Genomic DNA, 21,137 nt, shown 5'->3' on the forward strand with positions numbered 1-21,137 from the left:
ATCAGGTTTTCCCACTGCTTTTCTACCATAGAAAACAATTTGGGACTAATTCTACCAAAGTGGCTATTGCAGTGAAGGGTCTTGGGATCAACAGAGAGACAGATTTTCAGATCTTTTTCAGTGAGGATCCAGAGCATAGGAAATACCTCCCTACTTTGTTCTGGAAGCTTCTGTAGTCAAAGAAACCAATGGGAAGCAAGATCACAGTTTCAAGAGAAGAATGTTTACAGTAAAGCTGGAAGCAGCAAGCACTTATAAATTGTTCATGCGGTGTGACGAGGCTATTTGGGTAGACTTGCCAGGTCACATAGGGAGACTTATATTGCACAGCGCTTCGCACCAACTGTTTGTGGCAAGGACACATATGCAAGATAGTTCAGTGGCAGATTGGGGCACATGTTATAGCACTTTGTCACTGGCAAGAGTGTGTGATCTGCTGTCTGCCACACAGCTCCTGCCTGTCCTACTCACAGGAGGACAGTGAATGCTTTTCTGTGCTTTGTGCTCTGTTGAGACCCTTAAGGTCAGGTCGGTGACATGACTGCTGGCAGACCACTCTGACTATGCATTGTGGGTTTTGCAAATCCAGCCAGCATTGAGTATACTTAGATACTAGGGGATTAGAGAGTGAAAAGCAGGCCTATGGAAAGAGGTCTGGGAGTTTGGGTTGACAACAAGCTGAATGTGAGCCAGCAGTGTGCCCTGGAAGCCCAAAGGGCCGACCGTATCCTGGCCCAGTGCTGCCACTGGGTGAGGGGAGGGGCTGTCCCACTCTGGTCTGTGCAGTGCACCTCCAGCACTGGGAGCAGGGCTGGGTGCCACAGTGTAAAGAAGGACATAAAACTATTAGAGAGTGTCCAGTGGCGGCAATGAAGATGGTGAAGGGTCTGGAGGGGAAGATGAGTGAGAAGCAGCTGAAGTCCCTTGATTTGTTCAGCCCAGAGCAGAGGAGCTGAGGGGAGCCTCATGGCAGCCTGCAGAATGGCATGGAGCTGTGTCAGGGAAGGCCAGGGTGAGTGTCAAGAAAAGGTTCTTCACCAGGTGGTCAAGCACTGAACAGGCTTCCCAGGGCCTGTGGTCTGGCACTGATCTGCAAGAGACCAAAGAGTGTTTGGATAGCACTCTCAGACACAGGGTTTGGGTTTTAGGTCGTCCTGTGTGGTGCCAGGAATTGGACTTGATTCTTCCAGCCCTGCATATTCTGTGATTCTGTCACCTTGAAGCCTGGATCACTGGTTTCTCCTCACAGCAACAGTTTCTTACCCTATTCAATACCAAAACTGCAGTGCAGCCCAGATGGAACCCAGAAGGTACCACCCCAGTGAGCTCAAGTGCTGCTGACAACTGTACGGGTGGCCAAGGCCTGTACAGCATCTGACTTCCTGACAAAAGCAGCAACATCCATTTCAGCTGGGCTTCTCAGACCTGTTTGAACTTTGCAGTGATTTTGAAACTTTGGGCTCTCAGCAAAACATTTATTGACTTTCAGAAATACTTGGAGGGAGGTGCTGCCTACGACACAGCAAGTGTTGCATCACTGGTTTGTAAAATTGAAATAGCATCTTGCAAGCTGCTTATGATTCATAAACGATAATAAATAACTGACGAAGGAAACAGTTGTTGCAGGGATGCTCTTATGTTGTCCTGCTTGTGGTTAGCTGGTGTAGGAAGGGGAGGTAAGAAATCACTTTTGACACAACAAGGGAACACACATGTGGACCTCACACAGTTTCTCCTCCTCAGTTTTGAAGCATGCTCAACTGTGGGACAAAGGTAATTCCCAAGAGCGTTTAGCTTGTAGACGCTAATGAGCAGTGATAAAAATCCCAAACAAGAAGGGCCTTCAAAGAAGACAAAAATGGGATTTTATAACAGTTTCTTCATCAAAACACAAGGTCTGGATCAGCCACATTAATCTTCTGCTGTGGCATTGTGCAACACAGAAGCTGAGGCAGAACATGATGCTTAACTTCAAATAAAAAGCACAGGGTGGGATTTTCCAAAAATCTGTTCTTAGCCCAAGTCTGATGTCATTGAAGTAAATTGGATTTTATCAACAACTTTGTGCAAGTCCTGTGACTGAGTACTTTTAAAAATGATACGCCATTCCTGGTAACATCTTGCACATGGAATTAATTTTACTGAAAGTGAGTGAGAGCAGTAAATAAAGAGAACACTTTGCTGATTGAATTTTTATGTTTCCTTGGGAAATGATCAGTCATTTTTATCAGCTTGCTAAGAAATGGCCTGCAGTGTTGTTTATCCAAATAATTAGAAACCTTCATAAACTTCCTAAAAATAGTTGGAAGTCTGTGGCACCCTTTGATAACTTGCTGAAAAACAGGGCAGGCTGTCTGTTTTGGGAGAAGGTGTAGCCTGATGGAATGAGGTTAGCAAAGTTGTACAGTAATCATGAGAATAATTACACAGCCCTTTGTCCTTATGCTAATCCCCGCATCACTCCTGCAAGGTAGGATCTATACCGGAGCCTTAATCCTGTTGATTTTCTTAGTCATGTGAATGCCACAGGAATGATAAATCACAAGGCCCTTTCCTTATATTCAGCAGATTCGGTACATAGTAATTGTGTAATTTGGCCTAAAGAAACCCCTAGGCAGTGGGTGTTCATGGGAAGCCTACAGAGGAGGTTGTGAGGATTAAGAGTAATGAGGGAAAAGTCACCACCTGTTTCCCACCCCCCTCTCTCTTTCTTTTGTCTCTCCCAGGAGAAAAACCCTACAAATGTACCTGGGAAGGCTGCACCTGGAAGTTTGCTCGCTCCGACGAACTGACGAGGCATTACCGCAAGCACACAGGAGTGAAGCCATTCAAGTGTGCAGACTGTGACCGCAGCTTTTCCCGCTCAGATCACTTGGCGCTCCACCGCCGCAGGCACATGCTGGTTTGAGAAACGCTACCTATTCCAGCCAAGCTTAAGAGCTGGGTCTCTTAACTACCCGGAGTGAATTCAGCAGGGCTGAATCCCCTTCTACAGTGTTAGCAGGCAGGGCTGTCTCTGCTGTCTGTAAGAAAAAATAATAACAAAAAAAAAAAAAAGCAGGAAAAGAAGTGCCACTCTTCTCCTCGCCATCTGAAGCTAACCCCATCTGCCCCTCAGCATGGTTACCCCAAAAGTGTCATCACAGTCACCTGGGAAATAGCAGTCAAAATGCTACAGGAATGGGCATTATTTTACATGCTGCATCCTTTGAGAAAAAAATGTTTATAGCTTGTATGTTTTTTCAGCTGTTGGACATTTTGTTCCTGAAAAATCACTGCTGATTGGAGGATTAGATGCCACAAACCGATGATGATGATGATGAGAGCAAGAACGGTAGACCTTTATTATCCCTTCTTTTCCCTTTGTTTTGAATACTACCTGGCCAGTGTCAGCATCACGCCTGAGCAGTACTACAAACAAGCTGCATAGGAGTAGGCGAGAACATCCTGCTGGAGAGGTTCCACCGTCAGAGTTGAAGGGTTGCTTGAGCTGACTTTCGCAATAACAATGGTGGCATTTTAATGTTGTATCACAAGTTGTCATTATGCCCTAGAAGACCAGCCATTTAACTCTTTTCTTTTATCCTTTTCTTTCCTTTCTTTTCTTTTGTTGTTGTTCTTGAAGTCTGTAAAATAAAAAAAAAAGAGGCAGCAGCATTTCTGCTGGAAGTACAGCATCAATTATCTGTATTTTACCATGGACTTACTTAGAACCATTTTCTGATTAGTATAGAGAAAGCCAATCCAAAAACTACTACCCCATTCTCAAAGTGCAGTTTTCTTTCATGCAGGTATCCTCTTCCCCATGACAGTGTTTGAAAATGAGGAAATAGTCAGATCTTATACTTTCTACTACGAAGGTTAGTGGTGTAGCCATCCATGACATGGAATTGAATGTACCAACAGTGCAAAATAGAGATGAAACAGCTGCGTCTCTTTGCAGAGAAAAAGCAATAATGAGTAAAATGGCTCTCGAGACAATAATTTACTCCACACCAACAGAAGGGAGGTATGCAGAAATTGCACGTAAGATAATTTAAGTTAATCTTCCTGATGGTTTCACTGACCTGTTAGTTACCACAATTAAGTACTTTCATTTCCTTAAACATAATGCTTTCTTGTGTCGGGAAAGCAAAACATATAAAGGAAAGAGCTGAGTGTTGAGGAGTCAGTGGATGAACTGTAAGTAGGAAAGAAGAAACAGTTGTGCAGTGGTGCTCTGCAAGACATTAGGTTTCTCCCTGGGAGTTAGAGAATAACAAGACATTGCCAGCTGTCTATTATGATACAAGTGCTCCTTTATATGGGTATCAGTGGCTGCCTCTGCTGGGATTTTCAATCCAAGCCTTTTCAGATTAAATAAAAGGAAATTCTTGATCATTCCCATACAGCCCTGTAATTGTGAATCAATTTGTATTAATTAAATTATGTAGGAGAGAGAGAAACTCTTAGTCATCAGTTGTTCATGAAAACAGAATAGTGTTTTTCTGTTTTCCTTCTTCACAAGGATCTGCCTATTCAGCTAAATGAGACAAAGAGAAGGCTTGGCAAGATTTTTTAAGTGTTGAGATTTTTATAGCTTAGAGATAAAAGATGTATACATAAAGGTCTTTTGCAGTGCATTTAATTACAAATATTTGGTTCCAGGAATTGCACAGATTAAACTTGTGATGCCACTTGTTCATTTTTAAAGGTTAGATCAGCCTGAAGTCAGTTCTGATTCCTGAAGTATTAGCTGTAATGTTGGGAACAGGTTCTGAAGTCAAGATAATCTGTAAGAAGAAGCAGAACAGAGAACCCTTACACACACTGAAAGTAATTGCAGTTAATTGAGGATTAATAAGACTGGGATAATACATCATAACAGCACTTAGAGGCTCCAGAGTTTGATTGTCTTTAAATACATTGTTCATGTTCCCCGATACCGGACAGTCTGTCAGACCCCTAAAAGAAGTACTGTTACTATTCAATATTCCCTCTGGTGAGTGGTCAACATAGAAACTGCAGACAAATTATTAGCAGCCATAGGTTGATGCCCCGTCCCTAAAGATTTTCAAGGCAAGGCTATATAAGGCCCTGGGCAACCTGATCTAACTGTGGTGTCCCTGTTCATCGTAGGGGAGTTGGACTAGATGGCCTTCAGAAGACCCTTCCAAGTGTAAAGATTCTCTGATTCTGTGATAGTGAAAAAAAATGTCTCTCCATTCCCACTGTCTGCACTGGTGATCAACTTCTGTGAAATTTTGTAGCATTTAAGCATCCAACTTAGAACTGGGCATTAAGCAGCACTGCCAAGTGTTGATGCAGTTTAAAGCGACTGAAACAGATCAAGGCTTCTTGATAGCCCATAAGCCATTGTGGAGCAACAGAACTGGGTTTCTGCCAACAGCATTACTTCTTTCATTTTCAAAAACAGTAGTCAGTGCAGTACCTGAGGTGGTTCTTGGATTGCATCTGAGGTCTATCTTTTATGTACTTTAAGGTCATCCCCTTTAAACGGATCAGACAACATCAGTGTTTTGGGAAAGAAGTCAGGTCAGGTAGAAGGCAATTTATAAAATTATTTTGCTGCCCAAGAATGTTTTACCAATTAATTACCTAAATAGCAGCAGAATCTGTGATTTTATTTTTCCCCCATAGAAAATGAAATTTATTTGACCAGCAACAAATAAAGACATTCTGTTAGCATTCAAGAGAAACAATAAGAGATCTTCTCTGATGCTTTCACAAGGGCTTAATATAACTCAGAGGGACCAATGTCTTCTTCAGGCTTCTGTGTAGTGAATGGGAATTAAAAATCTCCAAGAGCAATTGAGAGCTTTAAATTTCAGTACGCAGCTTTGAACTGTCCTGTGCTGACTGCACAGAGATCCCGTAGGAAGCTCATTTCCCAGGGCAGAAATCACTCTTTGTGAACCCCTTGTCTTTCAGCTAGCTACTTTATACATGTGAAACTCTGTAGTGGAAAGAAGGTCTGGTTTTATTCAAAGAACCCCAGAGTGATAAAGGGCAGCACTCACATCAAGGGAAACAGTCACAGAATGTGTCAGTGAGAATAGAATGAAGCCAAAAGATTGAGAGGTGTACCCTAAATTTTCTTAATTAGCAGCAGGAAATGTATGCTCAGCCTTTCCAGCAGACACTTAAGAGCTTTTTATGCTGCTGTTACCTCTGGACTGCTTACACAACCAGCAGTCATCTACCATGGGGTCTCAAATAGGCAGTACAATCCTTGGCAAATTTCTCATTTGTTCAGAGCCGTCAGGCTTTGGCCCCAAATATTCTGTGAGAATATTTTTTATTTTGCTTTCCTCTTTGGGAGCATTTTAAGAGAGGTTACTTTGTGGAAGGAGGGTGTTGGGACATGGAGTGGATGTCCCCCAGATCTCAGGGTGCTCTTCCACCTGTGTTCCACCAAGTTCCTGTGCTTGTGCAGAGACCAAGGGCAGCTGCCCCAGAATGGTTTCCTCAAAAATCACAGTAACTCACTGCAGTGCCGTCGCATTGCATAACCGTGGTGAAGGCTGACATCACATGCGGCATGCAGAAATACCAGATCTTGTCTTGGCACAGCACAGTAAGTCCGTCTTAATTAACTGAGCAGTTGAGAAATACAAATATACAGTGTCCCCATCCTTTCAGACAGACAGATTTATGCTTTTCAGTGTGAATAGAGGATGGGTAATACCCACTGTGAGCATTATGGCTTACACAGTGATCTCTGCCATGAAGTGTCAGATTTCAGGTGTTTTCAAAAAGATTCAGTGGATTTGTCAGGAAATCTCAGTAGTCAGCATTACATGAAAACATAATGAGCAAACAACTTTGATACAGAACTTTTTAAATTTTAAATTGCCATTATTTTTTGAGCATCTGTTTTATTCAGCACTGTAAAATTGGCTCATTGCAACAGCAGTTTTTACTGGGGATGAAGATGCAGTATTCCTTATTCTCTATCGTGCTTTCAATTAATGAAATAGATTTAGACTGATTTGTATATATGATTATTTGCTGGAGTAATGTATAACAAAATTAACAGTGTTAAAAATGACATCAGTGATGTTGATGTTTGGGATAAACTTACAGTGCAGAGCATGGACAAATAGTTGGACAACCTTTCTCCCCTTTAATAATGGAATAGCAGTGATCATAAATCTCGTTTTCCATTAGCTACACTGAAAATGTATTCTAGTTACCATTTATAAATTTATCTTCTGATAATAAATGATGTTTAATGGAAAAAATCTCTTTCTCCTTTATTGAAGTTGGGTACCTCAAGTCAGAGTAAGATTCACTGTTAATACCCTGCTTATTTTTTAGCTTGAACATTGGTTTGGAAAGGTCAGTGTGAGGAACCACATTTTCTGCAGCAAATGCGTCTAAAGTAAATCTGCCCTGCTACATGCTCACCCAAACACCCATGCATATAAATGCCAGCACTTCCCCATCCCTCCTCCCATCAGCAGATAAAAACAAACACGTTTGTAAAAACAAAGCAGAAGATGAAGAATTGAAAATAAATTGGAAATAAAAGGAAGTGCTACCTTCTTAAGAAACCAGCTCATATTACTGTATTATGCTTTTGCCTGTGATTTATAACTGGAGAAGCACACAGATTTAAAGATAATTGTTATATTTTCACATTTTCATGATAGCATTATAGTTGCTGTGTAATATGCTTACAAAGTCATATCCGTTGGTACCTTAAAAATGCTTGATTTCTGATCAACTGCAGCAGCAAAGCAGGTTTTAGTAGAAAAAACAAGTAGCTATAAGGATACTGCATCTTTAGAAATCAAAATGCATTGAAAGTATTTTACTATACTTGTAACAGTTTAAATATTCTGTAATATATGTGATAGTGAAAAAGTATTTTCAAACTCACGGTTTTTCATGGGGTGTAAATAGGTTAAATGAAGTACATTTTTAAAAATCCTTCCGCTTTCATAAAGAAAAAATTGTTAAATAATGCCTTGCAAAGCTTACACAGAAAATGCTGAGAAGTAAATTATTCTGTTTTGGCAGAAACGTTTTCTCTGCAAAATGGAGTCGCCACTTCTTTGCTGTTTTGCAGATAGCGTGTGATATAATGAAATCATATTGAGTCCTTTAGCATCAAATAAGTCAACATTCAGAATGCCTTTGACCGAATAGAGGAAAAACAAAAAAAAAAAACCAATGAAAATGAAAACCATATGAAAAGGTTTTGTTTTGTTTTGTTTTCCTTCTGGCAATTTACAGTGAACTGCAAGTACAGTAACAGCAAGCTCTCTGATTTTATTTGATTTTATTTGTGCTTGTATTTCCCTGACTACATTGCGTCTCAAAAAACAGGTTGCAGAGCTGAAATAGGCAGCTGTTCTTTGCTGACTCCAGGGGTGTTCAGTCTTCGAGGTACAGTAGTATGTCAACAATCCAATGGTAGCGGGGCAGTTGCGACATTTAGAATGCTCATACACTCCAGCACGGTAGTCTAAAATCCGTTTAAGATGAAACAGAAACTGAAAGTGCCTGTTATGAGAACTGATGGGATGTTCCTATACTTTTACACAGCAATAAATAACTTACGGGATTCTGTCAACAATAAGATGAAAATAAAATTAAACTCTGAGAACAATAATGCAGCACAGAAGCAAACACAAAGTGCCATTTGTATTTTCATGTTGACGTATTTTGTTAAGAGTTTTAGTTAGTTTCTCAGATAACGTCTGTCAGATATGTAAGATGAAAATGGATCCTCGTTTACAAATTCCTAATATCCATATGGATTCCAAGTAGGTGCAAGTGGAGATCACTGTGTTTTGTGGCATTGCTTCCTAATTTATGTCTGATTTGCCCATGTGTCCATGGTGTTCTGTAGTAAAATAACCACAAAACCAGCAATGGAGTTTCTTCAGGTTACACACCAGAGCATATTCTCTTGAAAAATCCACTGCATTGAATTGTGGAGTTCACCATATTTCTCTTTTCCATTCTTTTTTGTAATACTAATGTTTAATACCGTCTTCAAATTGGAGAGGTCGAAATATATCCCTTTTTAAATAAATGAAAAAAAAGAAGTGGAGATTAGAGACTCTTTGAGTTACAAACAAGAAGCTGATATTCTTAGAATGGAGAAAGGATTTTTTTTTTTTTAATATTAAGTGGCCTAAACAATTGCATCAGTAGGCTGGTGGATCTCACTAGAAAATGACCGGCTGTGTTTCTTCCACTCTGTTTTTCAATTATTTTTAATCTGGCAGGTTTCTGTCAAAAAGAAAAAAAAAATTACTGTTGCTAATGGATTATTAAAATAGCAGTGTAATGCCATCCCTCATACGTGTGCTTCTAAAAATGAATTTATTGGAGATCATAATGTAACTGGTTTTCCTAATGCCAAGAAAAATTGCTTTCCATTCCCTAAGCTTGTATCCAGCATTTATCCATGCAGAGCTGTGCTCCCATCAGTGGGTTGCTGTTTGAGAGAACAGGTTTTTATTCACCAAGGAAGGAACTGTGTGTGCACAAAGACACTCAATGCAGAAGAAAGTGGAGGTGCAAAGCATGTGAACCTGCTTGTGAAAACTATGACACCAATGCATGTAGGTTAATCACGTGATGACCACTGGTTTAGTAACAACTTATACCTGTTGGGCATCAGTGGAGATAGTCCCATCACAACATGCATACGCTTATTTTCCCATCCTGAACTGAATTTCCAAATATTAAGCAAATAAAAGATCTCATTTCATGCTGGAGATGTTAAGAGAGCACCAGGGAATGTGTTAGGAGAAAGGAAATGTGAGTTTCTTATATCTGAGCCGCTGTTAGAGAGGAGGTCTCAGTTCACTGCTCTGAAGCAGCGGTGCCCCAAGGAGGCACCTATAGAAACCCAGTGTTCAGTCAACTCCAGCTCTGCATGTGTTGGTTCTTGCATAGGAAAGGGCATGAAGGCTTCTACACCATGAAATGAGTTGGGCTTTTTTCGTGTCTTTTTGAAAAACGAGATTTATTTTTTTCTTATTGACTTGCCAGCACCTTGTGCTTACTGATTTCAAATGATGAAATTAATGAGGTGCTTTTGAAGCAATTTGTAGACTATCCAGTAAACAACCATTCAGTCCTTTGGACTAGCAAAACTGAATGCAAGTTTTAACTGTTATGAAAATAAGAACAGTACAAGTTATTTGGGATCCTCTTGGCTGTCTGTGTGACTTACAAGTCACCTTTCCCCAGCTCATTTTCAGGGTGCTCTCACTATTTATAAAAGAGAATGTAAATGGAGGTTCATACTTTGACTTCCTAAATGTAGTTCATGCACCTGGCTGCATTTGGAAAAATCATTGTCTGCCAGGAGACACGCTCAAGTAGCTGATGGCTTTGATGGATTGTTATAAACATGAACCATAAAATGCAAACATTGGTGGTTTGGATGCTGCCTTTCTCCTTGTTCCCATCTTTCTAGATGTAAAGAGCTTCTTTGGAAAGGCAGTTTGACCCATAATCTTTGCAGGAGAACTAAACTTTTTCAAAATTCAGATTTGATGTTCTTGTCTCTGGTTTTCTGATTTCAGTATTTTTCACTGCTAGATTTATATCTTATTTTGTCATGAAACAAAAAAAGAAAAAAAAAAAAGTTTATTTTTCCCTATAGTCCTATATATTGCCTCCTTTGCAATATAAGATCTTCATTTTACACCTACACAGTGTGCTCCCTTGACCTGCTCTCTGTCGCTAAGAAGTTACAATATCCCATTTGCACTTACAATAGAACATACACAGAGATAGGAATGAATGACTTAAGCTTCACGCACCGCCAGCCTTAAACCCTTCAACCCACACACACAGACACACACATGCATACGCTTCAAATGAAAGGGAGATTTGGACACTGCTATCAACATGTGGGGTCAAAAATATCATTAATTTGGAAAGTTCTTTCAGCTGTGTTTAGGAAGAAACGGCAGAATAATGAAAAAATACCATTCTTGGCCAAGACATTTATGGATGAAGCAAATTCCCCTATGGCGTTAGTTGAATGAAATCCTAAGAATGGAGTTGCATTTGGCCCCAAACTCTTCCTTATTAATCAGATTGCTAAAGTTGTATATTCCAGTGAGTGTTCATTTGATCCTCCTGTGTAAAAATACAAAAACATCCCTTAGTTTTTAAAGTGATTAATTTGGGACCGAAGCTTCACAACAATGGAATTAGTGTGTTCAGCACCTCACTCTTTTTTCCTACGATAAGATGCAAAAAGGAGGGTCATTATCAGTAACCCCATAGAGATAATAGTGTCAGTCCTATACTTCAAAGGAATAAGAACAGCAGTGCTAGCAAGCAAACATCATAGTTTCTTAAGTCTTTTCTTTCGCCTTCTTTTCAAAAGATTTTAAATGCAAAAATTTCTTCAAAAATAATAAAAGTAATTATCTGAAGATCTAATTTCCCAATAGTTTCCTCTGCATTTATATAGTATGTAGTGTTTAGGCAACACCTATGTTATAAGTTTATTAATATTATGTAAGTGTTGTTCTTGTATTTATGTATAGTGTATGTATTGTAAATATACTCAGAGCTTTTTTTCCTCTTCCTGTAAGATGGTGATTTTTTTGCCCTATAATAATGTAAAGGGAATCCCCTAATGAAATTCTGTCAGAGGATGATTATTCCAGTCTATTCTCAAAGATTTAAATGAACAAGTGTTATCGTTTTTAATGGTGTCTCAGACATATTTTGTTGGTGCATTGCTTTTCTGTATTCAACTTTCCTATGAATTGAGCTGTGAATTGAAATAGAGTTTAAACCTTTAAATGTATGCATTTGTATAATTATCTGAATGGAGGCATGAAGGTTAAATAAAGCATTTTGTATGGAACAAACCCCCTAATTATTACTGTGAATGACTCAAGCCTTTCTGGAATACCCAGTTATTAACTTTTTAAATTAAACCTTTGTTAAAAAAAAATCTTTTCTATAAACATATAGTGATTTTTTAAATGGAATGTTTTCTTAAGAAATGGATTTTACTTGCTTTTCTGATTTTTTAAAAGCCATCGTATAGAGTGCACATTCTTTCTCCTTTCTCAGTGTTTGTGCATCTGTGGCAAGGCTGGAACAAATAAAATAGCACTCAGCAGTATAAACAAAAATGTCCTGAGATGATATAAAAATATTTTGCATTACTATATAATCTGACTTCGTTACATATTTTAAAATGGAATTCTGCATCTGCCTATTTTCTTTTTTTCCCTCTTCATCCCCCATTTGTAGGGATGCAATTAACTTATAATGGTCTTAAGATGCCCACAATGCTGAGAGAGGATTTGCTTATTGTGTGCATGTCAAGTGAAGGAATAGCTGTTGGAGGTGGGCTTTGGTGAGCTGGAGCATTCAGTTTTGTACTTAGATAAAGTTCAGTGGCATTTGTGATTGCTTCTAGGGACATTTGAGATCCATGGGCTGCTCCCTCATGTCTTTTCCACAAAGTTTCCTTTTTTTTTTGAGCCAGAATTTAGGACAACTGTGGATATCAAGCCAGAGGCTGTGAGCTACGCTTCACCCTTAATGGTGAAACTTCTCCTTAGGTGTTCTTAAATGGGGTTCTCCTTGCAACACCAGTTATTTGCTTTTAAGCAGTATGATAATTTATCTAATAAAAGTCTCTGCATGGTTATAGGCAGAAAAACAAGTAAACAAACAGATTTGGAAACCTCTGAGCCTTAACGAGATGTGTCTAAACCAAAACCGTGCTAGAACAGATCTTGGACGTCTGAATATGAACATCAGCTCGTCCTGCTAGTCCTTCCAAGGTACTTCTGCTCTCCACACAATGCGTTGTTTGTTATTCCTTGGTGTCCTGACTGTGCTTAATATCATTTTTCTCCCCACAGTGCCATAAGTGTAAAGCAAATCACTGCCTGTTTAGTCTGACGTCTCCAATGAACGCCCACACCGTCCACTGCCCTGACCCGTGGTCTGTTCCTGAAAAGTTATTTCTTCCACTTGCACAAGCAACAACTCAGTTGTCAGCTAATCCATCCTCCCCCCTTTTTTTTTGCTATTGAATGGTCCATTTGGAGTGAAAAGTCGGTGTCTGTGTTTTTATTCACCATTATGCAGCATACTCAGCCCTCTGTGTGCATGATGAAGAGTGGCTGCTGGTAACCACCTTCAGCTTTGCACGTTGAGCTGCTGCTCAGATAAGTAGGGATTTCTCTCTATGTGTGGAAACAATCACAACAGCAGCATCCTTGAACCTTGGGAACCCGCCCGCCTCCTGAACCGAGCTCTGACAATGCAGACTTTCACCTACACATATGATGCCATTCCACCTTGCCAACCTGCAGTCAGGAAGCACACCAATGTAGGAGATTTGGCTCAAAAACCTGTTTGCTGTACTCCAGTCTGCTGCACTGTGACCGAAGCATTAGGTTTTGGCTGCAAGTTGAAAGGGTGAGGCTATGGGAGCCAAATTTTGGTGGTCGGTGGGAATTTTGCCTTTTCCAAAGAGCCGCCCTTGGGGGTCAGACTGCTCTTGGACAAAAACAGTCTCTTCAGTGCAATGGTTGTGGTGCATGCTGTGGAATCATGCCCCTTGTTAACCCTCCCCTCCTTGCAAACTGGACAAAGTTGCAACCTTTCTACACGCAAAGACCTAAAGGTGATCAACAAAGCTGGCGCGACTCAGTAGTTGGGTGAGAAACAACAGAACCACAGAACTGCAGAATGGCTGAGGATGGAAAGGACCTCTGGGCCCACCTGGCCCAGCCCAGCTCCAGCAGAACCACCTCAAGCGGTGTGCCCATCTCTGTGTGCAGGCAGAAGATCACCAAGGAGGAGAACTGACAACCTCTCAGGGCAGCATGTGCCAGTGCTTAGCCCTCTGCACAGCACAGAAGTGCTTCCTGATGTTCAGGACAGTACTAACCACTTCACATCTCTACCTGCCTGCTTCAGCCATTAGGCAGAACTTTTTTTCCTCACTGAGGTTTTGACCCAGACTGTAACTGGCCACATTTTTTTTTTCATTCAGGGGTATTTTCTCTGAGAGGCCCTGAATAGCAGCAGTAGCCACTACCCTTCCTGTTGGAGCATACTAACGAAGGCATTTACTGCCTCACATATTTGTCTTAGCAAAAATATATAGCCCATAATAACTGGGGCTGCCACTTAGGGAGGAATGAATAACCAGATTTAGCCAGTAAGCTCAAATATGTCAATATATTTTATCCCTCGTGTTTTTGTTTATATCTTTGCACAACCTCTCTCACAGATGCACTGTGCCCTTTCCTGGTTATCTTTCTCATTCATTGGGGATATTGATCTATAAAATCTCCTTGTAAAATATCTCCAGTGATTTTTTTTTTTTCTGGGGTGACTTCTCTACGCATGTATTTTTGGGGCCGTACAGAATATCAACAGACAGAAACTAACAATAAAGCCCAGAAATGACTGCAAAAGCAAACACTGAAACCAAGACATTCGCAAAGCTCTATAAATCTCCAGCAAGATCAGGTTGCTGTTTAATCTTTATATACAGGTACGTCTCAAGGTTATCTGCTCCTGTGGGGTTCACTGGAGGCTTTTGTGATTTGTCATCCACTCAACTCCTTATCAGCCGAAGGTATTTCCCCTTGTAACATTTATTATGGGCTCCCCTCTGTGTTTCTTACTCATGCCGTGTCGTCAAGGAATGCTGGTATGCAGTCTATAAGGAGTTGCTAAATTTCCCCCTCCTGTGACCAACTGACCAATGGGATCGTAAATGTGACATGCACAGTGTAAGATAGGCAGCACCACAAATGGGGAACTCTGACATCGCTCCCTGCTCTGAATACCGAGTGAGAGCAAGGGAATTAGCAGCTCTAGCAGCTCCATAACCCTTTCCACCAGCACTGGCGTGGTCACTCTTCCATGCCATATGATTTCATTTTAACAGAGATGAATCCAGCCTTTGTTGATAGATACAACCATGCATTGCCGTGTCTGAGAAACCAGCAAGCTTGGGAGAAGAGTGCTCCAAAACTTCTCCATTGATGCGATGGGACGGAGCCAGTCTCTGTGTGGCTGAGGCAGGAACAGCAACAGATGTCATGGGATGCAGCTTCTGCCTCCAAAAGTCTAGTAGAAGTATGTCAGAACCACCCAATGGAAGGGCCATCTGCTGCAGGACACTATCTGCTACTGCTCCACAGCTTTCTCCAGCACACAGAGCTCCTGTAATTCCCATTTGTTCTTAAGTACAGGCTGTGCCCACACTGACATCAGAGGTCTGGCTGGTAGCACATACAAGCATGCAAGTATAAATATTTGTACATAGGTTCACACATACATGCACAAGCATACAGTCATGCCCAAGCATATAGGCACTGAGTGATTTAGTCACCTCACTGAGCAAATATCTCAAAGAACAAGGAGAACTAATGACAGTATCTTTGGAGTTAGCTGATCACATCGAAGTCAAACCCACAGAGCCATTTTGGAGATCTTTAAGATACTAGATCCAAAAGGCCCAGAGAAGGACATGAATGCCCAGCCTCTTCTTATGCCTAATGCCACAGCTGAGCTGATTTTTCAAGGGATGCCCTGAAGGCACTTTCCATACCTGACCTGTTGTTATTTTCCATGCAGTCACCATGAGCCCAGCCTGAGCCTGGACTACAAAATCCTTCTGACAGGACTGCCTGGCCACCTGAGGAGGGTCCCCAGGCCACCGGGACAACCTAGTGTTATCCACACCATGCTGCCACCATCACACATGCTATGAGTGGAAGTGGATGAGGGAGACACAGCCCTGGGGGTCAGCAGGGGCACGAAGCAGAGGTTTCTCCCACCAGAGAGGGGTTAGGAGCTTCAGCTATCATGGTAACATCAAACCTGTAATTATCCAATGTGAAATTGATCTCCACACATGCGAACTGGCAACATGGCTGTTTGAGTCAGATAGTGAAGTATACAATCTGTTTATGAGGTGTGTTCCCCCAGAAATTGGGAAAAAGTCAGCATTTCTGCAAGGCTTTTTGGTATATTTATTTACTTACAAGGGATCATTTGTACCAGCTGGAGCTTTTCAGCTTAACTGAGAGTAAACTGAGCTTTCTCGGATGCTACAGGCATGCCAAGAAGGGAATGCTGTAGAGGCTTTAGAGCAAATAAAACAGAAAGAAAAGCAATTCATCGTGACAAGCAGAGGGAGGAGAACACAGAGCCCATGCCGTTCTCCTTCCTTGGAGCTGCTTTGTTTCCCATTTTGTTTGACATCTATAATCAAAGCCTCAGCACCCTTGCTTCAGTTATAATAACTTTGCTTTGGTTATTACATGAGGCTTTGCAGATGAACACACAACACGAGTTTTTAGCCTCCGGCACTGACCACTCCCAGACAAGATGCTTGTTCCTGTACCACAGTACGTGTGCTTCTGCAAGTTTCGTTTATCACAAAGCAGCAGTACAGACACAAGAAAAGTACAGCGGGAGCCAGGGGCTCAAGACGAGGTTTGGCACACAGTACATCAACACCAGAAAAGGCTTATTCCTCAGGCTTTCATCACTAACAGCAGCTGGGAAGATGAATGTAACTCAGTCTTGGTTACTGCAAATTAAAATAAATGAGTAACTTGCCAAGTGTGGGACAGAAGTGCTACATTCATGGGTTTCTTTATGTGGGAAAAACTAATGTGGCCCTTTGAGACCATCAGCTTTAGTCTGATTCACTTTGATAGCCATGTACCCATAAACTTAATGGAGGCTTTGGGGCTCAAAATATTTTGTATTCCATTTCTTACATAGGCTGCTGCTTGTAGATTGAAAGACTGCACCTTCAGCGCAGCAGGACTGGGGTGCCATCCCTGTTCTCAAAGGCATGACAGGAAGGTTGACTCATATTCATATGCTTGGTGCCAGCCCCCATTAGAGCAGACTGAAGCAGGAGTGCACTCATCTGGGATCCAGAAGAGCCCCACTTGCTATGCAGTACTGTCATAGTCAAAGAGGTAATGATTATTTTCTGCGTGTTTTCCTGTTCTCAGGGGGTCTGGGACAGAGGCGGAGTTATGCTGTGGGCTGTTGGGGTCCTGGATTTCCAGCTGCAGGGGAAGGAAGGCTGTGTATGCTCTGAGGTGTGGCACCAGGACATGAGGGGTGTCTGAGGGTGCAGAGCCTGTAGGAATAGCATGGGTGGGTGATGAAAGAGCCAAGCTCCATGTTCTACCAGAAGTGCTTCTTTGCATGAGCCATCTCAGCTGGAAGGGCTCTCCCAGGGCCAGGATCATGCCTTCCTGGAAAGACAGCCCACTGGGGAAGTCTGGAGCAGACAAGAGAGGGAGCTAACCCTTCTTCCTGACTTCTGCAATCAGACTTAACACACAATTGCAAATCACAGCATGGCTGAAGTTGGAAGAGACCTCTGGGTTCACCTAGTCCTGCATGTGCTTCAGCAGGGCCACCCAGATCAGGGTGCCCAGCCCCATGTCCAGGCAGTTCTTGAAGTTCTCCAAGGAAGAGACACCACAGCCTCTCTGGACAACTTGTGCTGGTGCTCTGCCACTTGCACAGAAAATAAATGTTTCTGATGTCTCTAGGGACTCTCTTGTCAGTGGTGACTGAAGGCATACCCTTGCCCCAAATCTAATTTGGAGTTTTATTTTATTTATTTATTTTTCCTCAACATCCAATGACTTAACATACTGGATTTAGAGTTGTTTGTCTGACTTCATGTCAGAGCCAAAGGCCACCAAATGTACCTTGTTACTCCAGCGTAACCTATGCCACATGTCTTAGTAGTACACATACCATGCTAACTCCAGGGGCTTCTGCATGACGCACCGACACCTTAGTTCACAAAGGACCTGAATGGGAAGTACTTAATCATTGTCATGTAATATATTTAGTTGTGACGATAATAATATACTGCTTGGTGCTTTTACACATAGGAGGAGCACAGGATGCAGAACTCAGGGTTTCTCAGCATCATTTTGCAAACAGCTGCATTACTCACAACCACAAACAGCACAACCGGATAATGCAAGTCACCAGTTCCTGCCTGAGGAAGCAAGGCTCCCACTGCCTGTTAGCCTAGCTGACAAATGCTCCAGCCCTTGTGAAGCACAATGTGACAGATTCTGGTGGGTCTATTTGGGGTTGTCACCTTTAGGTCCCACCTGGCGCAGGGTGGGACAGGAGAATAAGCATCTGGGGAAGAAGAAAGAGGTAACAGCAGAATGGAGAATTGGTAAAGCATTTGTAGCATGAAGCAAGAACTAAGATAGGAGGGAGACAGGATGACAGGAAAAGGGCTGAAGGGATATAAAGCAGTATCAATAACCCTGAAGCTGCGATGAGAGTGAAGTATGATTAGATAGCAATCCTATGAGTCAGGGTTAGAGGAAAGAGGATCATGGCAGTGCTGAGATGCAAATATAATTAATTAGGTTGTGAACCACTGAATCAGATGATGCCAAATGTAGACATCTGTGCTTCTTCACACCTTCATTTGTATGTGCTACATAAAGGTTTACAGGAATACCTTTGCAAGCTTTGTAGGAATTATTGATTCTGATATATTTTTCCTCTTCTGAAATGTGGTTTTCTGGCCCCATGATTGAAATTAAAGAAATGCTGAGAGACAAATCTAAAAAACTGTGTAATTTTATCTGAAGCGTCAACTGTAGCAAGTTTATATCTAACTTTGTTACAGAAAAAGCAAGTGTTTTGCATCCCATGTGGATATCTAGGTCTTCCCATTCTTTTGTAATGTAAAAGCAGTGTTTTTAATTTTGGCAGGCAAGATCATGAGTCACAGGCTTGAAGGTTCAAGTAAACGTGAAAGAAATCCTGGTAGTGATACTCATTCCTGTTTGTAACAGGTGTTTTAAGTTTCTCTAGAATTTGGGAGTTTGGCTAACTCTTGAAAAGCCTGTATGAAATGACTTAAAAGTCAACAAAGAAAGGTGTGGTAGTTTTTTTTATTTGGTTGATTGGATTTGTTCTAATCTGGTTATTCATTTGTTATTTTTTATTGAGGGAGCAGAGGTGACTATGTGCCAGTCTGGTTTTAAGTCAGACCATACATCTCAGATAGTTCAAGTCAACTTCAAGGAAAGCCACTGTGCATCTGACTAAAAATACCAAGCTTTTTTTGTTTTCACTGCCAGCAGAAATGGAGGAAGTTGACATGTGTGTATTCATTAAGAAGCTGTGAAAATTCATAGGGTCCAAATAACTGATGCAGACTCATTTGGGATCTGAAAATGTTCACGGGTTTATTAATTATGCATTGAAATGTCCTGGATGGATAAGCAGAGCTCATTCCACAAATGTATTCTTCAAGAGAAACTCTCTTTTGTGGTGAAAACCTGTTGACCAATGTTCCTCTTAATGTGAATGAGTAGCTTATACAGTGCAAGACGTGCAAAAAAGTGGGATTAGGTTCAACCTAACTGTATGACCTCTTCCTCTCATAGACATTCTCTCTACAGAAGGGGCAAAGATACCACAGATTGAACCTGCAAGACTGAGCAGTATCTGCATCACATTTTATTCTGTATTCCCATGAAGAGGTACAGTTTCATATTTCAGATATGCAACAATAGAATTTGTGACAAAAGTAAAAGCAGTGGCCCCAGCACTTGATTGTAGCATGAGCTTTTACTTGGTGGACCTGTGTGCTTAACCACAACACCAGTGAAATGTCAGCAGTTTACGGACTGGAAAACAGAGCGATTAAGTTCTTTTGGCATTGCGTTTCTCACAACAAAAAAGAAAGTCCGAAGAAAAGGAGTTAGAAAAATGTGTTTTACACTGGAGGCCCATTAGCTCTTTTGGTTGGAGAAACTGCTTTGCAGCCTCCACCTGCAGTATTGTGTGTGAGAGATTTGTTTCATGCTGTGTTAATCACAACAAACAGACCTCCCGAGTAGCAATGTGCATTCTTATGTAAAAGATAATTTGGGGGCTGAGAAGACTACAAACTCAAATTTGGTCATAATTATTGGAAGGTCACCTAGGAATTCTGGAGCAGTTTGTTTATCCCGATTCCAGCCTGCTAGGTCCAAGAAAATACACTTAATTCAATCCAGGTGACTCTCCATTAAATATAATCTTGTCCTAATTAGTACCACCTTGACCTCTACTTGTGAAGTCTGTTCTGTGGTCTACAAGTCTAGCTTTCAGTGCTCAAACACACATTTTTCCATCTGATTCTCCATTATTTCATTACGACAGCTCACTTCATAGCAGGCACTCCACATGTGCGTGAAATGTAAAGATTTTGTAATGAGATGATGTCTAAGCAGGATGGCAATGGCTCCCTTGGACTGCTGGCCACAATGGGCATGTTATTCACACCCAGCTTTGTTGCTGCAACTTTTGAGAAGTCTAAGATCAAGAGATCAGTGATTCATATGCACTACTCTCTGGTGCTTCCTGGCTGCTTCTACAGCTTGTGGAGAGCAATGCTAGTGTTAATTAGCTGGGCTGGTACACCAAATATATCTGGTATGACACTCCCCTCCACTCAAATGCCCAACTCTGGCAACCAAGGGAAGCAGGAAACAAACTGAACACTGCTCACTCTCCCACAGAGAGGTCTCAGTGTCTGATATATGAGGCCATGGAGCAGGCTGCATGCACCAACGAGTTCCAGTTTACATCCCCGCTGGAGTGCTTCCCTCCTTGAGGTGACCCTTTTGCACTGGCAGCCCTATAGCAGACTTGAGATTGCTCAAGCAGAGCTATTTCCAGAAGATCTTAACCTCTGTTAATTTGTTCACGTTTGCACTGCTCTAATGAGGGGAGAAACAGGAAGGTTGAGGTGCTTTTACAAAGTGGTGGACTGAAGAGCATTAAGAACCACAGCTCAAAGCAACGTATCAGATGCCCTCTGCTTGGCATCAGGGCTTTTAATCTGATGTGGCATTTCAAGCTGATGAAAAGACTGTGCTGAATTTCCATTTCTGACAGAAGTGGAGAAACAGAAGCTTCATTATTTCACCAAAAGCCACAGTTTCCATTCTGGGGAGAAAAAGAGGAGTTAAGTAGCCTGTATTACAGGCAATAGCCAAAAGAGAGCTTGTCATCTTTGATCATTTGCCATTGGTAGGAGATTTTCTGTGAAATGTGGTACAAAAAATGGACTCAACCACTGACATATATTAATA

General features: G+C 41.5%; 1 protein-coding gene across 8 annotated transcripts in view; it reads left to right on the plus strand.

The window, feature by feature from the left end:
• KLF12 (KLF transcription factor 12) overlaps positions 1-14,072 on the plus strand; it is a 276,242-nt gene extending 262,170 nt beyond the window's left edge. For 4 of the 8 annotated variants that reach the window (XM_090130815.1, XM_031607033.2, XM_031607102.2 and 1 more), the window contains one exon: positions 2,727-12,176. In XM_090130815.1, the coding sequence (XP_089986941.1) occupies positions 2,727-2,908 (182 nt within the window). In that variant the 3' untranslated portion in view covers positions 2,909-12,176. Of the gene's footprint in view, positions 1-2,726; positions 12,179-12,872 lie in introns of those variants that run through there. The other 4 variants (XM_090130839.1, XM_090130830.1, XM_090130847.1 and 1 more) reach the window with 3 other exon arrangements.
• The last annotated feature ends 7,065 nt before the right edge of the window (positions 14,073-21,137 follow it).

The sequence above is a fragment of the Phasianus colchicus genome, chromosome 1 (assembly GCF_987193195.1).
Source record: "Phasianus colchicus chromosome 1, bPhaCol1.hap1.1, whole genome shotgun sequence".
Taxonomy (NCBI): Eukaryota; Metazoa; Chordata; class Aves; order Galliformes; family Phasianidae; genus Phasianus; species Phasianus colchicus.